Genomic DNA, 26272 nt, shown 5'->3' with positions numbered 1-26272 from the left:
CTGCTAAGAAGTCATGACCAACCCCTGCAAGGCAGTCCTTGCAGCAGCTTGTATAACTGCACTTGTACCCAGCCCCGGCTGCATCAGTCCTGCTGCCCTGGGAGCTCAGAGGTTTCCATGCCTGCCTCTGCCTGCAGCATCTTAGAGGCAGCCAGAGCCCAAGGGGCTTCACTGCCTCCTGTTGTCCTCCCATACCAGAGAAGACAGTCACAGTCCTCCAGGCTGTGGCCTGCTCAGCCAGCTGGACCTGCCACCCAGCTCAGGGTGGGAATCTCACATTGCTGAGTACATGACAGAAAAAGGGAGTGGTGTCAGCATGCTGGGGCAGGCCTGGCTGCCACCGCCACATGACAGCTGAGGAGAGGGAGGGCACACAGTGGGCCATGCTTCTTGAGCTTCCAGACCCCAGCCCTGGCCCCATCCCAGACCATGGTTGGCTGAGGCCCTGCACAAGCAGAGCCTTACATTGGCAACAGTGGCTTTGTAGGGTGAGGCCAGCGCCGGATAAATGGGAGCAGCTCGGCCTCCAGTTTCCCCATCCTGTCTGCTCAGCCAAGGCTTCTGTAAGCTGGCACAGAAACCCAGGAGACAGCCAGAGAGGGGCTGGGGCAGGCAGCCTGGGATATCTCTTCTGGAGCCAGGGCCCAGCTCACTGTGTCAGCACTGACTGCACCCTCACACTACTGCACCCCTGGCCTTGCTATCCGTCTCGCCTGCAGCCTTATCACACCCTTGTCTCCCATGGAGGAGATGCTAAATTACTAAGCAGGGATGGAGGATAGGCACAGCCACTCAAACAAGAGGCAGCCCTCTCCCAAGGCCAAGGACATCCCTGGGTGTCAGAGGCATTTCTGGGGACACAGGCAGCCTCAGCCTCTCCTCCCCTGGCTTCCCTGGGTCCCTCCTCACATCTGTGGCTGAGGCAGTCATACCCAGGCACTGGGCCCAGGGCCAAGTGCACCCACACTGAGTGCACACACTAGAGCAGGAGTGTCCCATGGAGCATCCTCACCAGGGAGGCCCAAACCCACCTGGACGTGCTCCTGGGAGAAGCACCCCAGGGGCCTGGGCACCCTTGAGCCCTGTCCCCCAAACTGCACCCTGCATGCTACTGCAGGGTAGCCAGGGACTTCCGGGCACCCCTCAATCTCTCTAGCCTCTGGAACTTTGCCTCAGCTTAATCCACTACAGGTGAGAAAAAGGGGGCTCAAGGGGCAGACTTGGGGAAGGGCAGCCAGGCTCTGATTATGCCTTCTACACACACACACCACATATACAATGCATATACAAAACATACATACCCCACATACACAACTCCTTACCTACACAAAGCATATGATAAGCACATGCAACACACTCACACATAAAACATACATACCTCACATAGACACAACATGCACTCACATATACAACCAGATATCTCACATATACAACACATACATACACAAAACATATAACATGCATATCTCACACACACAACTCCACACATACAGAGAGCATATGACATGCACACACATTCCACATATATATATAACACACCTCAAACATACCACATGCGCATATATGCAACACATAACCCACATGCACATCCACATTTCACACATATAACACATATCCACACACATACATACCCCACACACCTCACATGCACATTCCAGATCTACACAACAGACACCTCACTTACACAACACACACACACATCTCGCACTCCACACACGCACAGCACACACAACCCCATACAACAGGCACTTCACACATATACAGCACATTCAACACTGATAGTTCATATTCACAACATTCCTCCACATGCGTATGCAACACAAAACACACATACACAATGTACATACATATACAGCATACTATATACACACATGCATACAACACACTACACACACCACATGCATACAACATACACTAAACACATAGACACCACAGGTATCCGACTCACACTACATGCATACACAACAAACATAAACCCTATTTTGGACTCGAGGCCCACAAACCTCCCAGTGCCCTACAGGAGGCAGCAGACACGTCACAGTGCATGTCCACGGGTAGGCGGCAGTAGGAGTAAGAGATGTGCTCTGAGAAGACAAGCTAGTCAGGTCTGGTGTGGTAGCCTAGCAGTTAAAGTCCTCGCCTTGCATGCACTGGAATCCCATATGGGTGCCGCCGGTTCTAATCCCAATGGCCCTGCTTCCCATCCAGCTCCTTGCTTGTGGTCTGGGAAAGCAGTCGAGGATTTTCCAAAGCCTTGGGACCCTGCACCTGCGTGGGAGACCTGGAAGAGGCTCCTGGCTTCAGATTGGCTGAGTTCTGGCCATTGTGGCCACTTGAGGTGTGAATCATTGGATGGAAGATCTTCCTTTTTGTTTCTCCTCCTCTCTGTATATCTGACTTTCCAATAAAAATAAATAAATGTTTTTTAAAAAGAAGGAAAAAAAAAAAGAAGACAAGCTAGTTCATCCTAAGCACCCACAGCATTGCCCAAGCCTGGATGAGCCTAAGCCTGGCTGTGCCAGAGCGTGGCTCCTCAGCGGGTGGCCCACAGCCATAGCTCACTTGTCCTCACATGCTGGCCCCTCACCTGCCACAGCTCTGAGACAGTCTTCCTGGCCTCTCCTGGGTTTTGCAGGGGCTGAGGGAGGCACGGAGCCCCACGGCAACCCAGGCTTCTGGTGCGAGTTCAGCCCGTGCCCACTACTCAACAGAATGACCACCCCACTCTCTACCTAGCACTGACCTGCCTCACCCACTCCCTTCTTGGTGCCCCTGACCTCAGCTGTCCAGAGCCACTCAGGGGTGACGGGTGCCCTGGCTGAGGGTCTGGGGGAGGTGAGCAGCAGAGGCGGGACGGGGGTCAGTTTATCTGCTCTCATGGGAGAGGAGGACCCCCAGGCCCAGGCAGAGCCACCCCAGGTTCCTGGAGGAGATGAGACACACGTGCGGGCAGCTGCTGGAAGACATAAGTTCCAGACGCACGATGCTGATGACAGCAGCAACAGTGTAGAGATGTCCTAATTGTGTCCCGGGGCTCGAAGAGATGGAGACACGTTTGCCTCGGCCACGGCTGACAGCCGGCCAGGGATGGATCCGGCGGATTTTCTCCATCAGAGCCCTGCAGCCTTTGTCTGGAGGTTGTAAATTGTAATTGAAATGCGTTTTCAAGGTTGAGATCTCCAGAGTGTGCCTGGTCTCCCCCTCAGCTGCCCCCACAGTCCCCCTCCTTAGTGCTGGTGTGGACACACGTATTCCTTGAGCGGCCCCACACACGAGGGAGCCCTAAGTCAGCCACCCTGACACCTACATGCTTTCACAACCACATTCAAATAGCAGCCAACATGCAGACAGGCATGCCATCAAACACGGCCACTCCCACATAATGCTCCAACACACGTGTGTACACAAACACAGTCGAACAAACAGACCAGGACGCTTTCATTTAGGTTCACCCACGTGGCTCTCTGCACAAAGGAACCCTGGGGGTGGGGGTGAGTAAGAAGCCGAGCTAGGCAAGAGTGCTGTAGACAGCCCCAGAGTCAAGTACAAGAAGAAAATGGAATTAAAGATGTTTTATTTTAGCACAGAAAATAATTTTCAAATCCATGCACAGGAGAGGTCTTCAAAAGTCCACAGAAAAACCATATTGTGAAAAAACTGCACAAGCTTCAAGCTATTTCTTTGCACCAAAGTAAGCTTCTCTTGGAATTCTATTGTTCCAGGAGCTTTGGCAGACCCCCCTTGGATGCCTCAAGGCTGTTCCATCTGCGAAGGTAAGTACTCCAGCTGTGGGTCTCTGGCTGAGGGCTCCCTTCGGGGCACTCAGCGCAGAGTCCAGGCACTGCCAGTGTCTGCATGAGTAGGTACGCATTCACACGGTCACCAGGAACACGGGTCTGTGCTCATCATTACCCCTGCAGGAAGCGCATCTACATCCACACCTATGAAGACACACATACCGGCCTCTGGCCCTTAGCGGGGGCAGCCCCCAGGAAGCAGGTCCCCTGGAGAGAGCTGGCTGAACAAGCACAGGGTCCCTGACTCCCAGCCCAGCCTTGGGCCAGCCCTGGGCTCCCCAGGCACCTGTGACTTCAGGACACCCACTCCAATCTCCAGGGGTGCTGGGAAATTTGGGAGGGACACCGAAGTGAAGCCCCCAGCACCATGCCTCTTGTATCAGCTTCTGTTCCCCTCTCCTGCCCCAACCCCACCCCTAGACACCACAGTCCCTGCCATGGTCTCCCCTTGTCAGCCAGCAGCCTGGCACACGCTGGCTCTAACAATACCCCCTCATCCTCTGCTGACACCTTATGAGCAAAAGGTACCCATGGCACACAGTCACGGGATCAACTTGGCAGGGTGGACAACAGAGTCACTTCAGGCTTCTGGTCACCTCCCTCTGCCTGCACAAGAGCCACTCTCAAGCTCCATTCATGAGGCCGGGCACATCACACCCCAGTTCTGCCCACACCCCCAAAGTCCCTGGCCAGAGACTGACTCTCCCCCTCAGCTGCCCCTGCAAGCCTCCTGGGGGATGCCCCGTGCTTCCTGGAGGTCTGACCCTGGCGAGAGTCAGATCTGGTGGCACCAGCTGCAGACTGCCATTCAGCCTCCAGCTGGGCCACCAAGCAAACAGTTCAGCTCCTCTGGGTGTTGGCACTTTGTGAGCTGAGGCTGGTGCTGACAGGATCAGCAATCCCCAACAGCAGAGGCCAGGCCCAGGACAGGAACCCAGGATAGGTTGGCCTTGGCCCTTTCCTGGTCTGAAGCCAGCATCCTTCCCCAGACAGGGGAGGCCGGAGCCAGGGGCTGAAGGGGCACAGCTCCAGTGGCCACAGTCACAGGCGAATAGGGACAAGCTGCCTGGAGGCCCACCAACAGCCCCCATCCCTCAGCCTGGCTCCTCCCCCTGCCTACAGCATCTATTTTTCTTTCCGCTGGATCTTTCCAGCAGCACAGACTTTTGCTATTGTTCCTCCCACATAAGCCATCACCAACCCTGTCCCCACCAAGGTCCTAACAGCTAGCATCCTTTTCCTCTGCTCCTGTTCCAACAGAGCTTCCCCCCAAGCCCCACTCCACCGGGGTTCTGCCCCACCTCTCCAAGGAAACTGCCCTCACGCAGACCAAGTCCGTGGCCCATCCCAATGCCCTTCCTCCACTGCTTCCTGCACCTCCAGGATGCCATCCCCGCCCTCCACCCCTTTGCTCCTTGCATCCTGGCCACTGCATCTCAGCTCTTCTCTCTGTCCCCTGCCCTCCTTCCCCAACACTGGAGGCTCTGGGGTTCAGTGCTCAAAGCCCACTCAACCCACACCCACTCCCTATGCTCCCCAGCCAGCCCCCTTCAGTGCATCTCCCCTGCATGGATCCCAGGTCAAAGCTCCGCCTGCTGCCCAGCCTGCCTGGCTCTGCCCACTCCATCTCGGAGCCTGACAATGCCACGGCCTGTTGACCCAAGCCGCAAGCGCAGAACGCCACCCCAGGTTCTCTACATCCTTCTCTCCCTGGAAGCCTCTCAGCAAACTCCACAGCCACCAGCCTAATTCACCCATCCTCACCACTGCCCTTTTCTGGTAGCTACCTCCTCTCACCCGGGCCCAGCCCTTACCCCTGTCAAGCCTGTGAGAACTGAAGTCAGAGCAAGTGAACCCTCTTTCAGACCCAGCAGTGGCTGCACTTCATCCTGCCTAGAAGACTAAATCTCACACCAACCCCCTGCGACTGGGCCACCCCCAGCCTCACCTGTCTGGCCGCAGCTCATCCACCTGTTGCTCTGCTTCAGTTGCACAGGCATCCTACTTGGTCCCAGCCAGGCAGGAGCCCCTTCGGAGCCTCTGCACAGGCCCTGCCCTTTACTTGGCATGTTGGCTTCTAGCGCTCCCTGGGCTCCTTAACCCAGCACCTTCATGTCTTTGCTCAACTACCTTTTAGAATGTCCTTCACACCCAGCCTCCCAGGTGAGCTGCCTTCCCCAGTCTCCTGGTTTAGCCTTCTCCTGCCCTCCCAGCCCTGCCTGCCAGGCCACCTTGTCCGCAGGCCAGCTTGCCTCCCACTGGCAGGTAGCTCTGCGGGACAGACATGTCCTCCTGAACAAACCCAGCATGGAGCAGGTACAGTCAGCCTCTTAATAAACCCTCGTTGGTTTCCTGGTTGAACAAGTGAGAAGCAACATGGGCCATGTGGCCAACGGTTTGCACAACCTTGAGGGTGACTTTGGGTTGGTCCCACAGGTTAAGCTACCACTTGCATCATCCACACCCCATTTCCAGGTGCAGCCACTCCACTTCCCATCCAGCTTCCTGCTTATGTACCTGGGAGACAGAAGAGGATGGCTCCCATATGGGAGAACTGGTTGGAGTTCCTGGGTCCTGGCTTTATCCTGGTCCAGCCCTGATCGTTGAAGGCATTTAGGGAGTGAACCAGAAAATGGAAAGACCCTTTACAGGTGGGCTGGAGAGGTTGAGGTAGGGTCTCTCAAACTGACATGTCAGCTGGCCTGAGACATCTCCAGAGCCACGCGGCCCAGGAAAAATCCCAGGTCTGTTGCTTACAACCTGTGTGACCTTAGGCAAGTCCTCAACCTCTCTGGGCCTCGGTTTCCTCACCTCACGAAATGCACAGCACCAGGGCAGAGCTTGGCCATACATCAGTGCCCCATCAATATTAGCTGCTACTCCTCTCGGTTCTGTTGTCCTGGCTGTTACCGCTGCTGGCACAGGCCAGGCAGCCAGCGCCCGCCTCCCCACACATCCCAGCCGTCATGCACCACTCTCCCTCCTAGAGTTCTGGGCCCCTGGGAACAGCAGGCAGTAAATTTTCTCCATCTCCTCATAAAGCCGGCCTTTCTTTGCGCGCCATCACCTGGCTGGCAGGGCTGTCAGCAAGACGGATGCCATATCCACCTGGTTGATGACTTTCACCCCCACGCAGTTGGAGGAGAGAGACCAGGAGAGGAGAAGGGAGGTGAGCACTGCCCTTCCCCAGGCTTGACAGTGGCACATGAGCCCCCAAGGGCGACCCAGAGCCCACCAGGGGACATCTGCAAGTGCTTCCTGCAGCTTAGTGTCCATTGTGCCACACGGGGAGCCAGGCAATGCTCTGCCCCGCAGGACACAAGTGGGGAGCAGGATTCTCATTTTACAGACGGGAAACTGAGGCCTCAGGAAGTCAAACGGCTAGCAAGTGGCAGCCCCAGGATTAACACGCAGTCTGAGGACTCCGACAGCCGACGGATGAGAACCCACAGGTGCAGAACTTGGCCCTCTGGCCTCAGGGCTTGGACCCTCCCCAGGCAGCTCTCTGGTGGCCAGCATCTCTGCCCCACAACACTGACCAATGGAGGCTGGGTACACACTCACCCCTGGGCGCCCCCAATGTGGTCTGTTTTTCTCAGCTCAGACAACCAGACAGATGAAGCTCAGACGACCAGTGCCAGCTGTGGCGTGGGTGACCTCATCACAGCCTCCCCTCCTCTTTCCTGGGTCCCCTTTCAAACAAGCCACCTACTCTTAAATCCTCACCTGGAAGGAACCCCCACTTCAGGCAGTCTGGGCGGCAATCTCCCCCAGAGCAGGACCCAACTGAGAGCCACTCCTTCTGATGCTCTGGAAGGCATGGACACGGCAAGGACAAGGACAAGCCTGGCTCATGGCAGGATGCTGGTGGGACTAAAATAAGCACCAGACTCTGTCGGCAGCCAGAGGGCATCGTGGGCCAACCCCGGAGGTAGTGAGGGAGGAGCCAGACTCGGAACCTGGGCGAGGAGCTGAGACTAAAGCTGTCAGAGATCTCTGGACATACCTGGATGGGCAAGGACAGAGGCGGGGAAAGAGGCAGGGTGGGGCTGGGAAGGCAGGCACCTGCTCCCAAGACAGCTGCCTAAGTGGGAATCAGGCTCTGCAAACCTTATAGCACTGTGATGTCCACCAGCTACCTCAGTGTTTTCTTCCGGAAAATGGGTGATGCACCTGTGACTGTCATCACCACCCCCACACCCCCTCCCTGGGGAACCACCAGCCAACAGCCTTGGGCTGTTCAATATCCCACTTGCTAACTGGATCTTATCTTTCCCAGTTCTTCTCTCTGCCAGCGGCGAGGACATGCACTTACCAGCTCTTCTCAGCCAGCCCGCATAAACTTTCTCCTCACCCTTGCTCACGCCCTCCCCTTGGCTAGACACTGTCTCCAACCCTTCCTTTATCCAGGAGCACTTTGTCCAAAGCCCTGATGCTGGGGCTGCACGCAGGATAAAGGAAATCCCAAAATGGGAGGGCGGAAGTCAAACACTAGAATGCCGATGGATGAGTCAATGGGAGCAGGTGGCAGGGAACCCCAGCTGCAATCCCCAGACACATTAAAATCCCTGGGAGGGGCAGGGCTCTAAAAGCCCAGGCCTGAGGTGGGGATTGGGGTGATGGGGGTGGGGCACAGGGATGGGATAGCTTTCAAAGCTCCCCAGCTGCGTCTCCCTCCTGCATAGCTGCACAGCCGGGCTGTTTCACAGTCCAGTGGTTCAGCAAGCTCCTCCATTAGCACTCCCTCGCACTCTCTCCCTGAGACACCCTCCGGGTCGGCTCACCATCAATCCCATCTCCCAGATGAGAACGCAGAGGCCCAGAAAGGCCACCATGCTGACCTTGGGCTCACAGCCAAGCCCTGCCGCAGTCCCCTGCCCCCGCTGCCCTCACACCCTGCACCAGCCACCTCCCTTCAGACAGCAAGCCTAACCCGAACACAAGGCTGTGAGTGTGTATGTAGCCGCCAGGGGCAAGCCACCACACCTCTGCCCTCCTGCCCTCCCACACAGAGGTGACTCCAGATACCCCTCAGCTCCTGACAGCCTAGTCATGTGGCATCAGGCCCCAACTGTTCACCTTGCCCCACTTTCGGTCTCAGCCATTCCAGCCCCATCCCTGGCCCACATGCCCCACACCGCACACACAGTTCTAGATGCACCACCAACCCGCCCAAGGCCTCAGACTCCCTGCCCTCATGTCTCTACCTCTCACATCTGCACTCTGATGACCACCTGGCTAAGGTCTTGGCTGTGCAGCCTCAGACAAGGCACCTGTTCTCTCAGACCTTCCATATCCTTGTCTATAAATGAGAACTGTGAGGGTTCCTAAAGATGTTATGAGAGTCAAGTGAGATGATAGCTTATAGGGTCTGGAACTCAGTTGCATAGTGGCTTAGTCATCAATGATGTCTACAGTTATCAGTTCATCCAAGTAAGATGCTCATGTACACACCCCTCCTCTCTCAGGTACACAACACACACACAAACACACAGGTGTACATGGACACAGAGGTGCTCACACACACACAGGTGCACATGCCCCTCCTCTCTCAGGTACACACACAAGGTGTACATGGACACAGAGGTGCTCGCACACAGAGGCACACACACATACACACACAGGTGCACAGACTTCTCTCTCAGGTATACACACACAGAGGTATACATGGACACAGAGGCATACACACACAGGTGCACACACCCCTCCTCTCTCAGGCTCACACACACACAGGTGTACATGACACAGAGGTGCTAATACAAACACATACACACACAGATGTACATGGACACAAAGATGCTCACACACACATACACACAGGTGTATGTGGACACAGAAGTACTCACACACATATACACAGGTGCACACATCCCTCCTCTCTCAGACTCACACACACACACACACACACGCAGGCAAACACACATAGGTACACACACATCTCTCTCAGGCATGCACACACATACACAGTTGTTCATAAAACCCACACTCACTCTGCAGCCAGGCATGATCGCCTTGGCTCTGAACTTGCCTGAGTCCCCAGAGGACTGGCAACCAGGAGGACAGCACATTGCTATCTGTGTCCACTCCCATCAGGGCTCACTTCCCCTCCAGCAACCTTGGACCCCTATCTGTTAAGGATGCCCTGTAGCATGTTCTTGGCCCTCCTGGCCCTCTGCTCCAGCGGCAGCCATCCGGGAGGGTGCCGGAGGGACTCCTCATCCGCACTGAGGTCCCACTCACACTACCCAGGCTGCGTCCTCATGCAGATGCACCAAGATGCCTATCCAGGGGGCTGAGGGCCTGGAGCCTACCCCCCATCTTTAGTTCCTCAGCCTCCATTTTCCCACTTGTAACATGGACCCCTTAGGAGGCTCCAGTGTACCCTCTGCAGTTCCTCTCCCCATTAGTCACCCGTCCTAACATCTCTCACCTGCTCGTTTCCCTTCTGGGATGACTGTGTACTGTCTCCCCAGGAGCACAAACAGCCTGAGAGACCTGTGACATTGGTTCACCACCATGTCCACCATGCTCAGCATAGGGTCAGGCCTGCCCTGGTGTCATGAGGCAACGGAGGGCACCCAGGCATTACAGGTGGTCTTTGGCAAAGTACCCAGACTTGTGTGTGTCAGCACAGGACAAAGGGCTGTGAGGTCAAGCTGGGTCTATGGGCTTAGCCCAGGGAACTGCAGGTGAACCCCAAAGCAGTCAGAGGCCTCAGCAATGGTCTGCCATCAGGGAGGGCACACTGGTTTCTGAGACCACCTCCCCAGGTCCCCCAGATGGCACTACTGCCCCATAGATCCCTTACCTGACCTCCCAACTCAGCCTCCAGGTAATCTCTCTGCTATCCCGATCCTCGACCCCTGGAGACTGGCCAAGCCCCACCTTGGATACCAGCCCTCAGATCTCCAGAGCTTGGCCCCTCCTCCTCCACCTCTTCCCACCCCACCCTTGTGCCCTCGAATGCACATGCTCACTGGTGCACTTCTTAAGGTGGCTGCCTTTCTTGAGTGCGTGTCGGCTCAGCTTGCAGTGGAAGTTGTCCTCCCAGAACTCTGCAAACCAGATGTTACGCCGGTTGTTGTCCAACGTGCGACTGGAGAAGTAGCGGTCAAAGCCTACAGGATGGCAGGATGTCAGGGCACTGCATCACCCCTTGCACACCCTCCCCTAGCCCCCAAACGTAGAGCTGGCCCGGGCCAAGGGAAACGGGAAGAGAGGAAGAGAGAGAGAAAGAAGGACTGAGGAGCATGTTGTGATCCAGGGCCCAGCTGGCAAAAGCAAAATGTGGAGCATTTCATTTCATTCCAAATGAAAAGAGCCATATTAGGTCCCAGGGGGAGCGTGTGTAAGCTACAGCTGCTGTGCTGTGGCGGCCAAGTGCCCCGGCGAGGGTGTTTCTGCAGCCTACCATGCCACAACACTAATAAGGGAGCCACATGGGAGGTCTGGGATCAAGGGGGTACCCTGGAAACACCTGCAGATGAGACCTGGCAAGGTGGGGACCTGAGCTCCCTTCTCTTCCACCTGTCCTCTTGGTACAGTGCAGGCTCTCTCTTCCACTGCTCTCACAGTTCTGCTGCCCCATCCAGTGGCCAGCCAGCATGGGGAGCCCACCTCGGGAGCCCCTTCCTGCCACCCCGGCTCTTTCGTGTTGTTGAGTAAGCTGCTCAGGACAAGCCAGAGGCCCAGAAGCTCAGTGGGGCCAGAAAGGCATAGATCCAGCCCAACTTCTGCTCCTGACTATACTGTGTGTTGCTTACTCTGCTACTGCCTGGAAGCACCACCCTCTCAGGGATGTAGAGACGGATGCTGCAAAGGACCTGGTATTTGGAAGCCATAGCCAATAAGCCAAGAACCACTATCGCTGCTGTTTTCTCATTTATTTTGGCCTGGATTTGAGAGGGACCATGGGGAAGCTTCCAGTGCTTCCAGATTGAGAGAGTACTCTGTGGGGTGAGCTTGGCTGAGTGTCTCCCAGGTTCCTGGAGTGACAACTCCGCCAGTGCTGGGGTCCCCTGGGAAGACTGCAGGCTGGGAAGAAGGATGCAGTGTCTGCCAAGAGGGAGACTGTAAGGTCCCTGCCAAATGGGGCCATGGATAGGGATGTCATACCTCACACTCCCTGCCAGGTTCTGGCCAAAGCACTTTGCTCCTACCCAGGGTGACCGTGGGTGCTCTCCTGAGAGTCAGGGTGCAGAGCAGGGCCCAGGCAGGCTCTGCGAAGGAACCCCACGCCCACACAGGGCACCCTCTCCTGTACACTGCTGCCAGCTTCCAGTGTTCTAGGCAGAGGACTCATGCCCCTTGACCCAACCAGGAGAAAGGAATGCAAACACAGGGCTGAAAGAGCTTCCTTGTGGCCACCTGTGTAGGCTGCCCACACCCAGAAGCTTGAGTCAGGGCACATACCCTACTGTGGGCAGTGTGGCCTGCAAGGCTGGCACAGCACTCAGGCTGCAAGAAGCTAAAGGAGGACCAAGACAGAGGAGAGAAAACTTGCGGGGAGAGGAAAGTGGTGCTGGTGGCAGGTGGGCCTGTGCGCTGAGCCTACCTCGCACGGACATCCTCTTGGGGAGGATGGTGACAGCCCCCTCAGCCACCTCCTCCAGGTGCAGCACTGGTGCGATCTTGGAGCCCCAGCTGTCGGAGCCCATCCAGAAGAAGTGGCCCGTCTGGTTGGCCCTGCGGGCTGCCTCCAACACACGCCTGTGGGAACATGCACCAGCCAGCCCAGCCGTGTCTGTCCATACAACTGTCCCCCAGCCCACACCTGTCCCCTTGCAGCCCAGGCTCCCGAGAGGACTCCCTCCACAACACACCTCTGAGCCCCAGGAGCCCAAGGCCCCCAGCTACTACTCCAGGACCCCCAATCCTGGCCCACACCTGTCCATGGCCCACAGCTATCCCCTCACTCCTACCTGTCTCCCAACCTGAGGAGGCTCCCTCAGACCTACCTGTCTCCCCAGATTTGCACCTGCCCCATACCTGCCCAGTCCCAGGCCTCAGGCTTGTGTCTTCCTGGACCATACCCACACCCCTTAGCCCAACCTGACACACTACTACTACTACTACTACTACTACACCTTCACCCCTCTGCAATAGTGCCCCTGCCAGCAGTGCCGCCTCCTCCTGCTCCTCTGTGCCCAAGGTTGTGATCCTTCCAACACGGACTCCCCCACTTGCAGCTGCAGGTGCTCCCCAGTGCCCATAATCCTACCATGGCAGTGGTCTTCCCCAGAACCCCAAGAACCCACACAGGGCCCAGAGACCCTGGAAGGCACTCAGCTGCAGCCTGTTGGCCCCATAAATGAAGTAGCCCCTGCGAGGTGAGAACAGGGAGGAAGGGGCAGAATTCCCCTCACAGTGTTCCTTCACAGGGCAGACATGAGTTCAACACAGGCAAGAGGCCTGCAGGTGGCACTAGAAACCCCAGGGCCTTGCCACAGCCGGGGCCTTGTCACTGAGTCTGGCCTGAATCAGGGCTTGAGGTGAGGCTAGACCTGTGCAGGCAGAGGCCAGCTGGGTAGGAGGACTTGGAGCTTCCAGGGCCTGCAGGTGGGTCTGGGGCTGGCCTGTGCCAGTCCCTGCCCTCACAGGTGCAACCCTCCCCTCAGGTTACCCCTAAGGGAAGGTGGGGCTCCTCCCAGAACACACCCACAACCCTATTAATACCAGTCCCAGCCAGCCAGAGTGTCCAGCCAGCCTCCTGCCACGTCACTGGGGTTTATTTTTACTTCTGTTCGCGTCTGAAAACGCATGTAGGTTCCCAGAAATGCCCCCTCTCCCAGAACGCTTCCCGCACCTGCCAGGCCACATGCACAATCCCTTCCTGCCCTCCCCCAGGTACTTCCTGCTCGCCATAAGGGACCAGCCCTTCACTCCACCTCTGACATGCAGGCCCCTTCTAAGCAGCAACACTGAACAGGGTGCAGAGCAGGGGTGCAGGAAGGGAGTGTCAGAGTGGGGGAACAGAGACTGCAGTTCAAAAGGGGTCTCTCCTGAAAAGAGGCCAGCTAGCCTCAGGCATCAGGGCTGCTGTAGACAGGGCTGTGTCTCCCCCTCAGACCGGGGCTCCCTGAGGATGGTGCTGTGTCTCCCCCTCAGACTGGGGCTCCCCGAGGACGGGGCTGTGTCTCTACCTCAGACTGGGACTCCCAGTCTGTGTCTCCCCCTTCAGACCAGAGTTCCCTGAGGACGGAGTTATGTCTCCCCCTCAGACCACGGTTCCCTGAGGACGGAGTTATGTCTCCCCCTCAGACCACGGTTCCCTGAGGACGGAGTTATGTCTCCCCCGCTCAGACCAGGGTTTCATGAGGACAGGGCTGTGTCTCCCTACCTCAGACAGGGGCACTGGGACTCCTAAGGATGAATCTGTGTCCCTCTCTCTCAGACTGGAAAGCTTCTGAGGCCTGGCCTGTCTCCCTGTCAGCCAGTCTCAGGGACAGAGTGCTAAGAGAGCTCCAGAGGAGGCAGGCAGATAGGAAAGGGCACTCAGCCAGCCATCACAAGCACCTGAGTGTCTGACCCAGGACACAGAAGACTGCACAGGGTCCCAGCACACAGTCTACCTGCTCCCACTCAGAGGTGCCCAGGTGATGGTGCCAGTGACCATGCCAGGGCCAGACCTATGGTCCAGAACTCACTATAGGAAGGGGGATGGGCTGAGGGACAGCCAGCAATTCCTGGGACCCACCTCCACCAGACCCAGCTCCAAGCCTGTTCTGCCCACTCAACCTTCAGGTCTCAGGCAGTTGTCATGAGCTCTAAAAACCCAGAGAGGTGAAAGAATTGGCATGAGGTAATAGAGCAGGATTAGGTCTATCTCCAAGGCCATTCTACTGAAATGCCTGCCAGCCCCTCCCTGGGGGCGGGGATGGGGGGGAGGTAGGATGCAGAGAGGGAGGAGGCAATGGGCACACTCTGGAGGTTCACCCTGCTCACACCCTCCCTCCCGACCCCACCTCTGCCTCCTGGGTGGGGTCAGGCTGACCTGATCACTCCACAGCCACCTGCCCTCCCTCACCTGATGTCATCCTCGTTGGCAAAGATGATGACACCCCTGGCGTTCGAGGTCTCCAGAAGGCGCCGGATGATCTTGTCAAATTCACCGGCCTTGGGCTCCCGTGGAATCTTCACCGACTGGGCGATGCACACACCCCCTGCGGGAGGGGCACCATGAGCCTGGGTCAGCTGGGCCTCCTCACCAGGGATGCCCCATCAGGAGCCAGCGCGGGACTTGACCCCCAGCCCTGGATCCCCGACCTCCAAGGGCAGGGGTAAGGGCGTATATAGTCAAGAAGGCTGGTGACCCTGGACATGCCACTTAAGTACTTTTTGCTCATTTTACCCCAAAAGTAACTGGAGGCAGCAAGATGCAGGACTTCATCATACTTAGGGACCAGTTTCTGGGCTTCATATCTCAGCTCTGCCACTTCCTGCTGCGTGGCCTCAGGCCAGTGACTGAACCTCTCTGTTCAACTGTGTCACTCATGAAAGCAGAGACAATAGCATCACCCACATCAGAGGCTGACATGGAAGGAGTAAGCTAATGTGTATAAGAGCACTGTGCCCCCAACAGAGAGTGCTCAGGGGAGGCGGACTATCTGTATGGCAATCACCCCACCAGCGCCCCCACATCCACCTCCTCCCACCATGAGACAGTAAGAGCAATGTGCATGGCAGCAGGCTACAGCCATCCGATGCGGCCAGACCCGCTGCAGGCTGTGCAGCCATCAGAGCCACTGGGTGCCCCTACACTTCAGCAGCAGCTCCTGTTCTCATCACACGTGTTTGTCCAGTGCTTCCAGGCACAGCAGCCCCTTGGGGCTTTAAGCCCCACATGTTCTCACACCACAAACACACATGTGATGGCTGCTGCCGTAGACAGACGAGGAAAGCCTCCAAAGCCACACAGTCCTCTGCCCTCCTGTGGTCCAGACGCATGGCAGGAAGTTGAGGGATCGGATGGGGGCAGGGGAAAAACAGAAAACAAGATGCCAAGGCCCCTAGTGGTGGTAGAAAAGAAGGGGCATGCATCTAAATGACCAGCCCCCAGTCCTAAAGCACGGCCCTTCTCCTTTCCCCTCACTGCCCTCCTCCAGCTCCCACGGCCCACAGGATCCTTTCCAGCCCGGCAGCTGCCTTGGCTGGCCACCCTTGCAGTTCCACACAGCCTCTAGGTTCAGGCTGGAGCCATCCAGGCTCTCTGTACGGACCCACGCACAGCCCCAGGAGTAGGAAAGTGGCAGCCACAGAAGGCTGCCCAAAGCCATGAGGCTGAGACCAGGTCTCAGAAGGGCAGCGCATGGCAAATGAGGCATGCCCATCAGGAACTGGGGAGTGGCTGCTCCATACTGGACACCCTGCTGGGACCAGGGTCACAGGAGCCATGGACACACACACACACGGCCTTCTCAGGTCTCTCGTAGGACACCCAGGAATTTCCAAGTACTGGAAAAGGCACAGTCCCCAAGAGCTTGGGCTGAAGGAAGCAGTGGAGCAAGAGACCAGGAGCCACTGAGCAACCAGCTAAGCCCTCCACATGGCTTCTTTCCAGTGAGAAAGTGGGCCAATTGCAACATTTCGGCCCCCATCTGGGGAGACAGATGGACAAGAGGAAGAGGCTGGGCTGGGAGGGGCCAGCGGGGGCGGATGAGCTGCTGGGCTCCAGGAGGGGGTGGCAGGGGCTGGAGCTAATTGCTTTCACCAGGGAGAAGCTGTGAGGTTAAGTAACACTTCTGGGCAGCAGCTCCTGGGAGGGATCCGGACCCGCATGTTATGCCCACCCGGCCACTCCTGCAGGCTTATCCTGCAGGCTTGGCTGTGCCCATGCAGCAAGGCTGGCGACCAAGGCTGGGTCAGCGAGGATGGACAGGCACAAGGGACTGGAGATGCACGTGTGGCCTCAGGAAGGCTTGAGACTCTTGCAACCCCGAGAGAGGGGGGTGCAACAGGGGACTCGTAGTGCTGGAGGCGGAGGGGTTCAGCAACGCCCAAGCCATGCTTTCAGACTTTCCCCAATGCTGCTCCTCCAGGCCCATGTTGAAAAGCCATGAGTCCTTCCAGACCACAAACACAGTCAAAGACCAGGCCACAAACTGGGGAATAAGCGTGCCCCATCTCAGCACAGGCTACAGTGTTCCCTGTCCCCCAGGTTTGGGGATGGGGCCATGAAACCACAGTCTGGAGTCCTGGCAGCTCCCTAGGTGTCCCACCATTCCCCAGTCCATGCTCATTCCCCTGCAGCTCCTGCCACCCATGTGTCAGCACAGCCAATGCCATGGCCAGGCAGCCAAAGCAACCTGCCAAGGGGGAAGACAGGCCAGAGAGGGATGGAGCCAAGTCCAGAGGCACACAGCAGCTGGGGCAGAGTCCAGCTCCAGGGAAGTATCAGGCCGGCTCTGCCTGCAGCAGCCACCTCCCCTGCATATGTTTTCCAGGACGCCATGCCTCATGGGCACAGGAGCACACCCAGATACCTACTGTGGTGCTGCCCTGACACCACTACAACCGGAGATCCAGTCACTGAGTCCCTCCGGCGGGCTGTGACGTGGTTATGACGATGAATCACAGATCAGCAGGATGAGTCCTGCAGACCCACACCTGAATGGAGCAAGCCACAGCCCAATAGGGCCTGTGTGTGTACAAGTGACATACACGTTTTATTATGTGAAAACAAGCATGTCCAGAAACATAAGTAAAAACTGCAGGGAGGCAGATACTGTCTCACCACTGCATTCTCACCGGCACTTAGGACACTGGTTGTCATACAGAGGTGTTCAACAGGTGCTTGAAGGACTAATTAAGGCCAGGCAGGGAACTCATCACTTTCAGAGTCGTGCTGACTCCAAGATAAGGGGGCAGGCGACTGGAACAGTGGCTAAGACACCATTTGGGATGCCCAAATTCCTGGCTTCATGCCCCATTCCAGATTCCTGCTAATGCACACCCTGGGAGGCAGCAGGGGATGGTCCAAACGTTTAGGTGCCTGCCACCCATGAGGGACACCTGGACTGTCTTCCAGCTTCCTGGCTTCAGCCAGGCCCAACCCCAGCTACTGAAGGCATTTGGGGACTGAATCAGCAAGTGAGAGATCTCTCCCTCTCTATCAGTCTGTCTTTCAACATAATAAAGAAAAATACATTATAAATGAGAGGACTGGGATGGAGGAGGGCTCCACGGTGGGAAGCTCCCATTCAAGCCAGGTTTTCTTTCTTGAAAACATGATCAGACTCAGAAACGACTCTAACATGCGACTATCAGGTACATCCAGCCAGAGTCCAAGCAGCAGAGGGCTGCTCCAGTTGCCCAGGGCACTGCTGGTTGGAGAACATGGCAGGACACACCTGAGCTTCAGCTGGCTCCTCTGTGAAATGGGTCCACACAGATGTTGCAGAACTAGCAGCATCCACAGGGCAAAGGAGGGATACTGCTTGGGGAGCTGGCTGCTTGTCTCCCTGCACCCTGGTCAGTGCTGCCCCCTCCTGCCAGCCACTGGGCTCCTGAGGACAAGCAAGCTATACCCTGGCCAGCCCTCCCTCGGGGACACATGGGAACCCTCAGCTTCCCCCAGGCCTCAGGCACCTGCTTTTTTGAAAGCATGGCATGGAAGGTTTCCCAGCAATGAACCTGTGGTCCTCTGCAGTCTGCAGCCTTGATGCCCGTGGCATGTGTGCCCAGCCCACCTTGGCCAGAATCCCCCAGGTCGGGCTGGTGGTCTGTGGGTTCATCAGCCTCTGGCTATACTCCCCAAGGACAGGCCTGTGTGCCCTCTCAACCATGCTTCCTTTCCCTAACACATCCCCATCCCTTCCAGGGTCTGGCATGGTCAGTCCTTGAGAAGTTGTAGCAAGGAAGATCCATCCTCAGGGACTCCCAGTCCAGGTAGGGCGGCGAGACCAGAAGGAGGAGCAGTCAAGTAGGCAGCTAAGCCAGGGGTTGGGGACCGCAGTGTGGTGTACACATAACAGTGTGTGTGGTACACCGACCACTACTGTCATTTCACTGAAGCAGTAGATATTTCCCTCACCCAAGAAGTACCAGGCGGGTGCCTGGCCTGGCATTGGGTGCTGGGGTGCTGCTGTGAGAACCCTAGCCCCCTCCAACTCACAGCCTGGGTGGGGATGCCCAGCAGACACCTGGGAATGAGTGCAGAGAAGGACATGGGTCGTGGGAGATGCCATAGGACCTCTAGGGGCTACACCCTCCCCCGCCCCCACACCTCACCTGGCTTCACCCCAGCAGGAGGCTCAGATAACATGCAGCTCAAGAGGCAGGCAGCTGCTGCCTCGCCTGCAACCCAGGCCTTGAGAGCACTTGGCTTTGACTTTTAATTCCCACCACCAAGTGAGGGAGGCTCGCTGCTGAAATGAACTCACTCTTCTGCCGACAGCCCAGCCACCTGGGACTGCTCGCGCCTGAGGCGTCTCCCCGAGGCACCTAGAGGACTAGGTTTCCACTCAGGCACCCACCACACCTGTGCTTGGCTTCCCCACCCTCCAGCCTGAAGTGGGCAGGCCCCTGTGAGCCCCATACCACACACCAGGCCCTCCTCTCCCAGCCCTAGTGGACCCCGCAGTCAGGATTCCATACTCAGCCTGTCTGAAGAAACTCCACCCACCCACCCTCAACCTGCAAGGTATGCCTACCTGTGGGGTGTGCCCACCGGGTGCGCTCAGCCTGGGCAGGCCAGGCTCATGTGGCAGGTGCCTGCCTTTGCCCAACACTGGGATCACCTGAGTCTTCAGCCAGCTCCTACTTCCCAAAGCATCTTACTTCACTCTTCCATGCATTCCCCACGAGGCTCACCCTTGCCAGCCTTCAGGCCAGAGGCTCAGCTGCCAAGACAGGCCACTGTGCCCACAGCTCCCAGTAGGACTCCCTTCCCAGCCCCCTCCTGCTGCAGTGTCCAGGCCTGGGCAAACCCTGTGAACTCCCTCCAGCTGCTGGCTGTGACCCTTGCAGCAGATGAACACGGGGCTCCAGACCAGGAAAGAGAGCCAGCCTCCTCCAGAGAACTCGGCCTGGTCACTGCGGTCTGCACCCTCAGTCACTGGGTCAGGGGCACAGGGCCTGACCCCTCACAGCCTGGGCAGCAGGGCCTGGAGGCAAGCACAAAACAGGCTCCTCTTTCACTTTTCATTTTTTTTTCTAATCCTTTTAAATTTAAAAACAGAGAAAAACAATGGAAAGACAAACCCTAGGAAATCAAGTGGAAAAACCTACATTAAGGCAAAATGTGAAGGCAGCAAATTGCAGCAGAGTGGGGGTGGGGAGCCACACAACCCACGAATAGGAGAGGAGGGGTCCCCCAGGCTCCTAAGGCTCCCTGCAGAAATGCAGGAGGGGGATAAGGGAGGCTGCCAGCAGCCCCTGGACCACCAGAGGGACCCCAGAGAGCTACTCAGTGGGGTGGGGAGAGGTATGGGCTCATTCTGCTTGCAGCTCAGAGCTATGCCTGAGCCTAAATACACAGAACTGCACTGGTGGGTTCCAGAAAGGCATTCTAAGGGACGAGGGACACCCAGGCCCTGGGAAAATGCCGCTGCCCTGCACCTGCTCCAGGTTACAGGGGAGAGGGGCTGGCTCCAGCTCCATTTGGGGCTGCATACAGAGCCCACAGGCAGCTCAGGCCTGTTTCCCAGCACCATCCCTATCTACTCTGCTCCAGCCCTGCTCTGGCCCTGTGGTGCTTCCCACAGCGTGCATGCATGCCTCTGTGTGTGTGTGTTCCCACAGAGTGCATGTGTGCCTGTGTGTGCGTGTATGTGTGTGTGCTCCCAACAGTATGTATGCAGGCCTGTGTGTGTGCACATCAGCCTTACTGCCATCCTCATGGGACTCCACATTCCACCACATCTACACCAGCCCCCACCCCCCAACAGGCCTATATACCAGCTACTGCCTCAGCCAGGAGCGTCAGCGACACTCTGGCCAACCCTTCCTTCCCTGGCTGTCATTATCTCCTTGGGGTCTACCTGTATGCCCAGGACCCTGAGAACTAGCTTCCTGCTGGATGAACGGGTAACGGTGCCTGACAGGTGGGCACGCCAGGGCAGCAGAAGCCAGCATGGCCATGGAGCACAGGCCACAAGCCCGCGGAGGGTGCCTCACACACTCAACCTTCTCAGGGTACCCTGTCTCCTGTGGGGATCTTGTTTTTCTACCCAGATGTAAATTCTTTGCCAGGAATGCTCAGGAAACAGGTATGCAAAGGATGACTGAGTACAGAAAGTGTGAACTAGGCAGGTGAAGCAGCTGCTGCCGAGACAGCTGACCAGAGAAGGGCCTGGGGCTAGGTCACCCTGCCTGCTGCAAGTGGGAGGCAGTGGGCCTGCTGGGAGAGCCCCCTGGATCCAGGTGCTAAAGGACAATGAGGGAAGCAGTCGCCCCAGTATCACTGGGGGCCTCCCTGACGCACAGCAGTGGGCCTCAGCCTGAGCCACGCTGGACATACACTGCACTCAGCTCTTAGCTCTTCCCTCACGACCATCCATGTGGCGGGTGGGGGGGAGCTCAAGGATAGGGAACAGGTCATTCCTTGGCTGCATCGGGACCCAGGATTGGTGAGGTTGGTAGATCTGGAGACCAGAGACAGTGCTCCACCGAGTCACACCCAGCTTCAGGGTGCCCAGCAAAACCAGGGTTACAGCCCAGAGGTCCTGGGACAGTCCCAGGCAGGACACATCCTTTGATTCAAAAAGGATCCCAGCACCTTGCCATCTCCCAGGTCCCCCACACACTCATGCACACACAGCAACATGCACCCTCACAAAACCTCATCCCATCCACCACCACCCTCTCATTGAGCCTCATGCTGAGACACAGCCCCTCTACCAGCCACAGTTCTCACCACCTGGGCAGCCCAGGGACAGCTTCTCACAGCTTCAGCCATATACCAGGAGGATGGGCTCAGGGCCACACACACACACACTTCATACTATCACACAGGCACAGAGGCAGGCAAGTCATGGGAGGCCCACCAGGCACACACACATGCCATATGTAACCAGTCATCCAGCCACATAGTCACACAACCCCAGTCACATACACACCACACGCATACACACATCCACATACAGATACATGCAATCTCACAGACACAGAATCCCAGTCACATGCATACTAGACACACAGCCACATGCAATTTCACAGACATGCAACTCCGTAATCATATATACACTGCATGCAAGTACACACATGACCACATGTACACCACACCTAGACACAGCAGCCCTCTGTGGTTCCATCATTTAACAGATGGTCACATGCACGCTGCAGACATTCACATACATACCATGCACACACACACACATACACAGAACTCACAGTCACATTCGTACACACACTTAGTCATATACACACCACACACACCTTACATAGTCACGTGCACACAAACACACAGCGCATATAATCATGTACACACATACAGACACACACTATACTACAGAACACTCACCATACCCAGCCTCACTACCACACACAAGCCCACAAGGACTGAGGCCTCATCCCAGCACACCCAGCCACAAGGCATCCATACAAACATACAGAGCACCTAGCACCCCTAATTCCCAATTCGAGTGTGGCTGAGTCTCCCCAGGGGACACCCCAGTGCACCTGCAAGCCTGTCACATAGGACATCCCCAGTTCACTCCCAACCTCCTGAGCACCGAGGCCCACCTCTGCACCACTAACACTCGTCCCCTTGCTGCTGGTTCTAGGCCGACCCTGAGGATCAGGGGGTGGATGCTGAGAAGTCCTCAGCAGGGAGGGAAGCTGGGCCCAGTGCCCAAATAGGGCTGTGAGGAAGCCTCAGAACCCCCTTCCTTTGCTCACAGGCCCCATTCATGCCCAGCTCTGGCCTTGCTGGGGAAACAAGGTTGGATCTGGGTGCAGGGCTCAATGTGGCAGAAGAAGGGGACCCAGTCAGCAAGAGCTGGCCCAGAGTGGCACAGGGAGACACAGATGGGGCCATGTCCCATCTCTACCTTCTGCTTCCTGATAGCAGCCAAGTGCCCAAACTTCTGACCTCACAGTTCCCCATCTGAAATGGGATGGTGGCTACTACCCTGAGACAAACCAAGGTTGTGACAAGCTGGGCCAGCAGCATGCAGGCCCAGCCTGCTGGGGGCCAGGAGCAGGAACAGGCCCTGGGGAGGCTGGGAAGAGGCCAGGGCAGCTCAAGGCTGCCAAGCCTCTAAGCTGAGCTAGGTTGTCCTCTTGCTGGAGGGTGGATAGCCAGCGCAGACAGCACAGTTCAGAGCCGTATTATTCACCATGCTAGACTCCTTGCAGAAGGAAATCTGCTGAGTGATCGACCTAATATCTTAACACAAACCCATTTAGGCAAAACACCTTTGAGGCGAGAAAAGCAGGAAATAAAGTAAAAAGAGAAGGAAAGCCTTTAGAGGCAAGCACGAAGATGAACCTGGGCGTAAACGTACAGCAGGGCACAGGGAGATGGTCGGTTCCAGGTCCACTCCAGTCCCTCCAAGAGGCCCCGCCCCTGCTCCACTCCAGCCAGGCCCCAGCATGAGGGAAGTCTACCTGTTTCTCAATTTTGGTGCGCCAGAGAGAATGGGCCTACCCAAGGTGCACCTGACAAGTCAGTGTCCTCTGCCAAGGTCAACCCCTGCTCCAGCCTGTGGACTGTGAGGTAGGGCTGCAGCAAGCTGGGCCCTTGAGCTGACCAGGCAGCTCTGTCCCCACCTTAGGCCATGACCAGGGCTGGGAAACTCCAGTGTGGTTGGGGACACCAGAGGCCACTTACACAGGGAACTCAGCTCTATCCTACTGGTCTCCTGCTTCAGGGACACACCTGAGAAAGAGGTCCTAAATTGGCTTGTCCATCCCCTCTGCAGCCACACACCTGCCTCTGCATTTCCACCCAGCACAACTACCATCTCCAACCCAGCCAGCACCTTCCCGCCCTCCGGCCTTCACCAGTGCCGGTCTCACTGTCAAAAGTGCTCTTCCCACTTCTCTATCTGCTGGATTCCACCCAGCTTAGGAGCCCAATTTCTCCTCTCCTTCCTCCAGGGGTTGTGCCAGCTCCTCCTTGCATCAGAGCTCATGACTACTCACTGGGACACTCACCACACCCCTCACTCCCCTTCTGCCACACCCCCATGGCACCTACTTTAGGGTAAGAGCTGGAGTTGGGATGCCAGGGCTCCCAGCTCCGCCACTTCTTAACTGTGTGGCTTGTGGACCAAAGACTCAACATCCTGGTAATAGAGGATGCAGTGTTAGTGAGTTCATGGCACTAGATGCTTAGGCCCGGGATACAGCGCACTCAGCAAGAACCAACTACTGTCTGACACCACTGTAAGCCTGGTGGGCAGGCCTCTCTAGAGGAATAGTCCCTGCCAACCTAGGGCCCTGTTGGCAGCAGAGTTAACTAACACATATTGAACCAGACCTCATTTCCAGAAAAGTTATCTGCCAGCCTCGCACACTTGAAAAAGTGGACCCATCACAGGCCAGTGGCAGAGACACCCCCCACTGTGTGGGAGCAGAGGCACAGACAGGAGGAAGGGGCTGGCATTGGGGGCCAGCCGCCAGGCCTGTGGCTTGGACAGTTGGCAACAAGCAAGCTACAAGTCAGGATGAAATATTTAGGAGTCTGTGTCCCCAAGAAGCGGAAACTGACAAGCAAAATGAAATGCTTATTACCCAGACAAGATCTTATTACCCAGACAAGCCAAGCACGACTCCCGCCTGCCCCCAAGCATCCACTGGGTAGTGAAGGCCTTCTGGATGCCTCTGCTCTGCCATCCCTCACCCCTCCTCTACAGGCCAGGGCGCAGGGATGAGGGACTGGGCAAAGGGGTGACAAAGAACAACCCCTGTTCCCACAGTAACCAGGGAGATCCCAGAACTCTGCCAGGCCTTCCCAAGGACAGAGACCCCCTGTTGAGCAACCATCAGCCAAGGTGGAGACAGCAGGGGAAGGGGGACGTGTCTCTGCAGTGAGCACCAGACAGCCTGGCATCACATTTCTAGAAAGATCACGGCTGCCTGGAACTCGGGAAGCAGAAACTGCTGGGCTCCTGTAAGGGCTCATATGCAACCTTGACCAGGGAAAGGCCCACCCCAGCCCCTGAGAACTGGCCCAGGCTCCCCTCTGCTCTCAGGGCCCAGCCTTGCTTATCCAGATCTCGAAGAGAGGGGACATGAGGCACCTGGGAAAGAGGGATGGGGACTCCCAGCCTTGCTCCTGGATACAAGTTTAGGAGCATCACTAGTTCTCAGCAAGCCTTGGGCTAAGACAACATTGCAGAGTAGGACGGCCCCATGTCACACAAGGGACATCCTAGGACATTGGGCATTAAGGGGCAACAGAGACCCAAGTTATTGTAACAATGCCAAGTGTATTTCTAAATAGGCAGGGAGTGCCCATCCTGGAGCTCCTTTCTGATCTAAACTAGGGCCCAAAGTTTTCCCCACAGCCCATCTAGCAGGTGCCACTCATACCCACTGCCCAGGCACCATTCCAAGTTGGCTTCAAGCCCGAGAGACAGTGGGGCAGGTGCAGCCTCATCAGGCTGCAGCCAGACCTGGCCACAGAGCACCCCTAGTCCCATTCTCCCAACTCCACCGGCTAGGTCCAGTCCTGCCACACAAGCCTCAGCCTACCCAGCCTGGCGCCTCTTGTCCCACCTGCTCACTTTCTTTGCCTGGGGCCACTTGCAGACTCCCCAGCCCTGACCTGAGGCCCTGTAGAACCAACCCTGGTCTCACCTCACTTGGGTGTGTTTCCCAGTCGCTCCTTCCCTGGGTGTCCAAAACCACAGTAAATGGGACTCACTGGACCAGATGCCTCCGTGCCCAACAGTCCCTGCCTCCGGGGACACAGCCACTGCTGATGGACATGCGGCCAGCACAGGGTGCTCCCTGACTCACAAAGCAGCCCTGGGCAAGGAGCTGTCAAAAACATCGTGGGTAGGGCCTGGGGGAGGACAGACGAGCAACCGGCCCTGGTGGCTCATCCATCTACTAGCAACAATGGAGGCTGAGGCGTGAAGGGCCAAGAAGTGAGTGGACGGACAGCAGGGAGCTGCTGTCCCACCTCCTGCCCCTGCCCTTCCTGACTGTCCCAGCCCTTTCTCTGCACCATCCTCTGCCTCCTCCTGTCCCGCTCTCACCTCTCTGTCCCATACACACACTGCTCCCAGTACTCCACAGCCTCCAAGTCCACACAGCACAGCTGAATAAACTCTGTGTGTTTGGTCTCATTAGCGCACGTCCCAGGTCACAGACCCTCCGTTACAGATCAGGAGGCCCAGCCCCGCAAGCCAGACCCTTGTCCTCCACAGCCCTGTGTCATTGCCCCAGCCCCTGCAGTGACTTCTGCTGCCCCTGTCCACGACCCTCGCAGCCCCCTGGGTCTGTCTTCCCTAGCTTCTCCTCCTCGTTCTGCATTACTTTTGGCTGTGACTTTGTCCTGCTTCTTCCTCCCTACCCGCCCCATC

General features: G+C 57.0%; 1 protein-coding gene across 3 annotated transcripts in view; it reads right to left on the bottom strand.

Annotated features, from left to right (window-relative positions):
- Nucleotides 1-26272, bottom strand: part of GRM4 (glutamate metabotropic receptor 4) — a 90740-nt gene that overhangs the window by 15413 nt on the left and 49055 nt on the right. For all 3 annotated transcript variants that reach the window (XM_058664369.1, XM_004590278.4, XM_058664378.1), the window contains exons 4-6: nt 14824-14959; nt 12352-12506; nt 10775-10915 (exon numbers count right to left, since the gene is read on the bottom strand). In XM_058664369.1, coding sequence (XP_058520352.1) covers nt 10775-10915; nt 12352-12506; nt 14824-14959 — 432 coding nt within the window. The remainder of the gene's footprint in view (nt 1-10774; nt 10916-12351; nt 12507-14823; nt 14960-26272) is intronic.

This window comes from Ochotona princeps, chromosome 1 (assembly GCF_030435755.1).
Source record: "Ochotona princeps isolate mOchPri1 chromosome 1, mOchPri1.hap1, whole genome shotgun sequence".
Classification (NCBI taxonomy): Eukaryota; Metazoa; Chordata; class Mammalia; order Lagomorpha; family Ochotonidae; genus Ochotona; species Ochotona princeps.
This window is presented reverse-complemented; position numbering and strand designations above follow the sequence as displayed.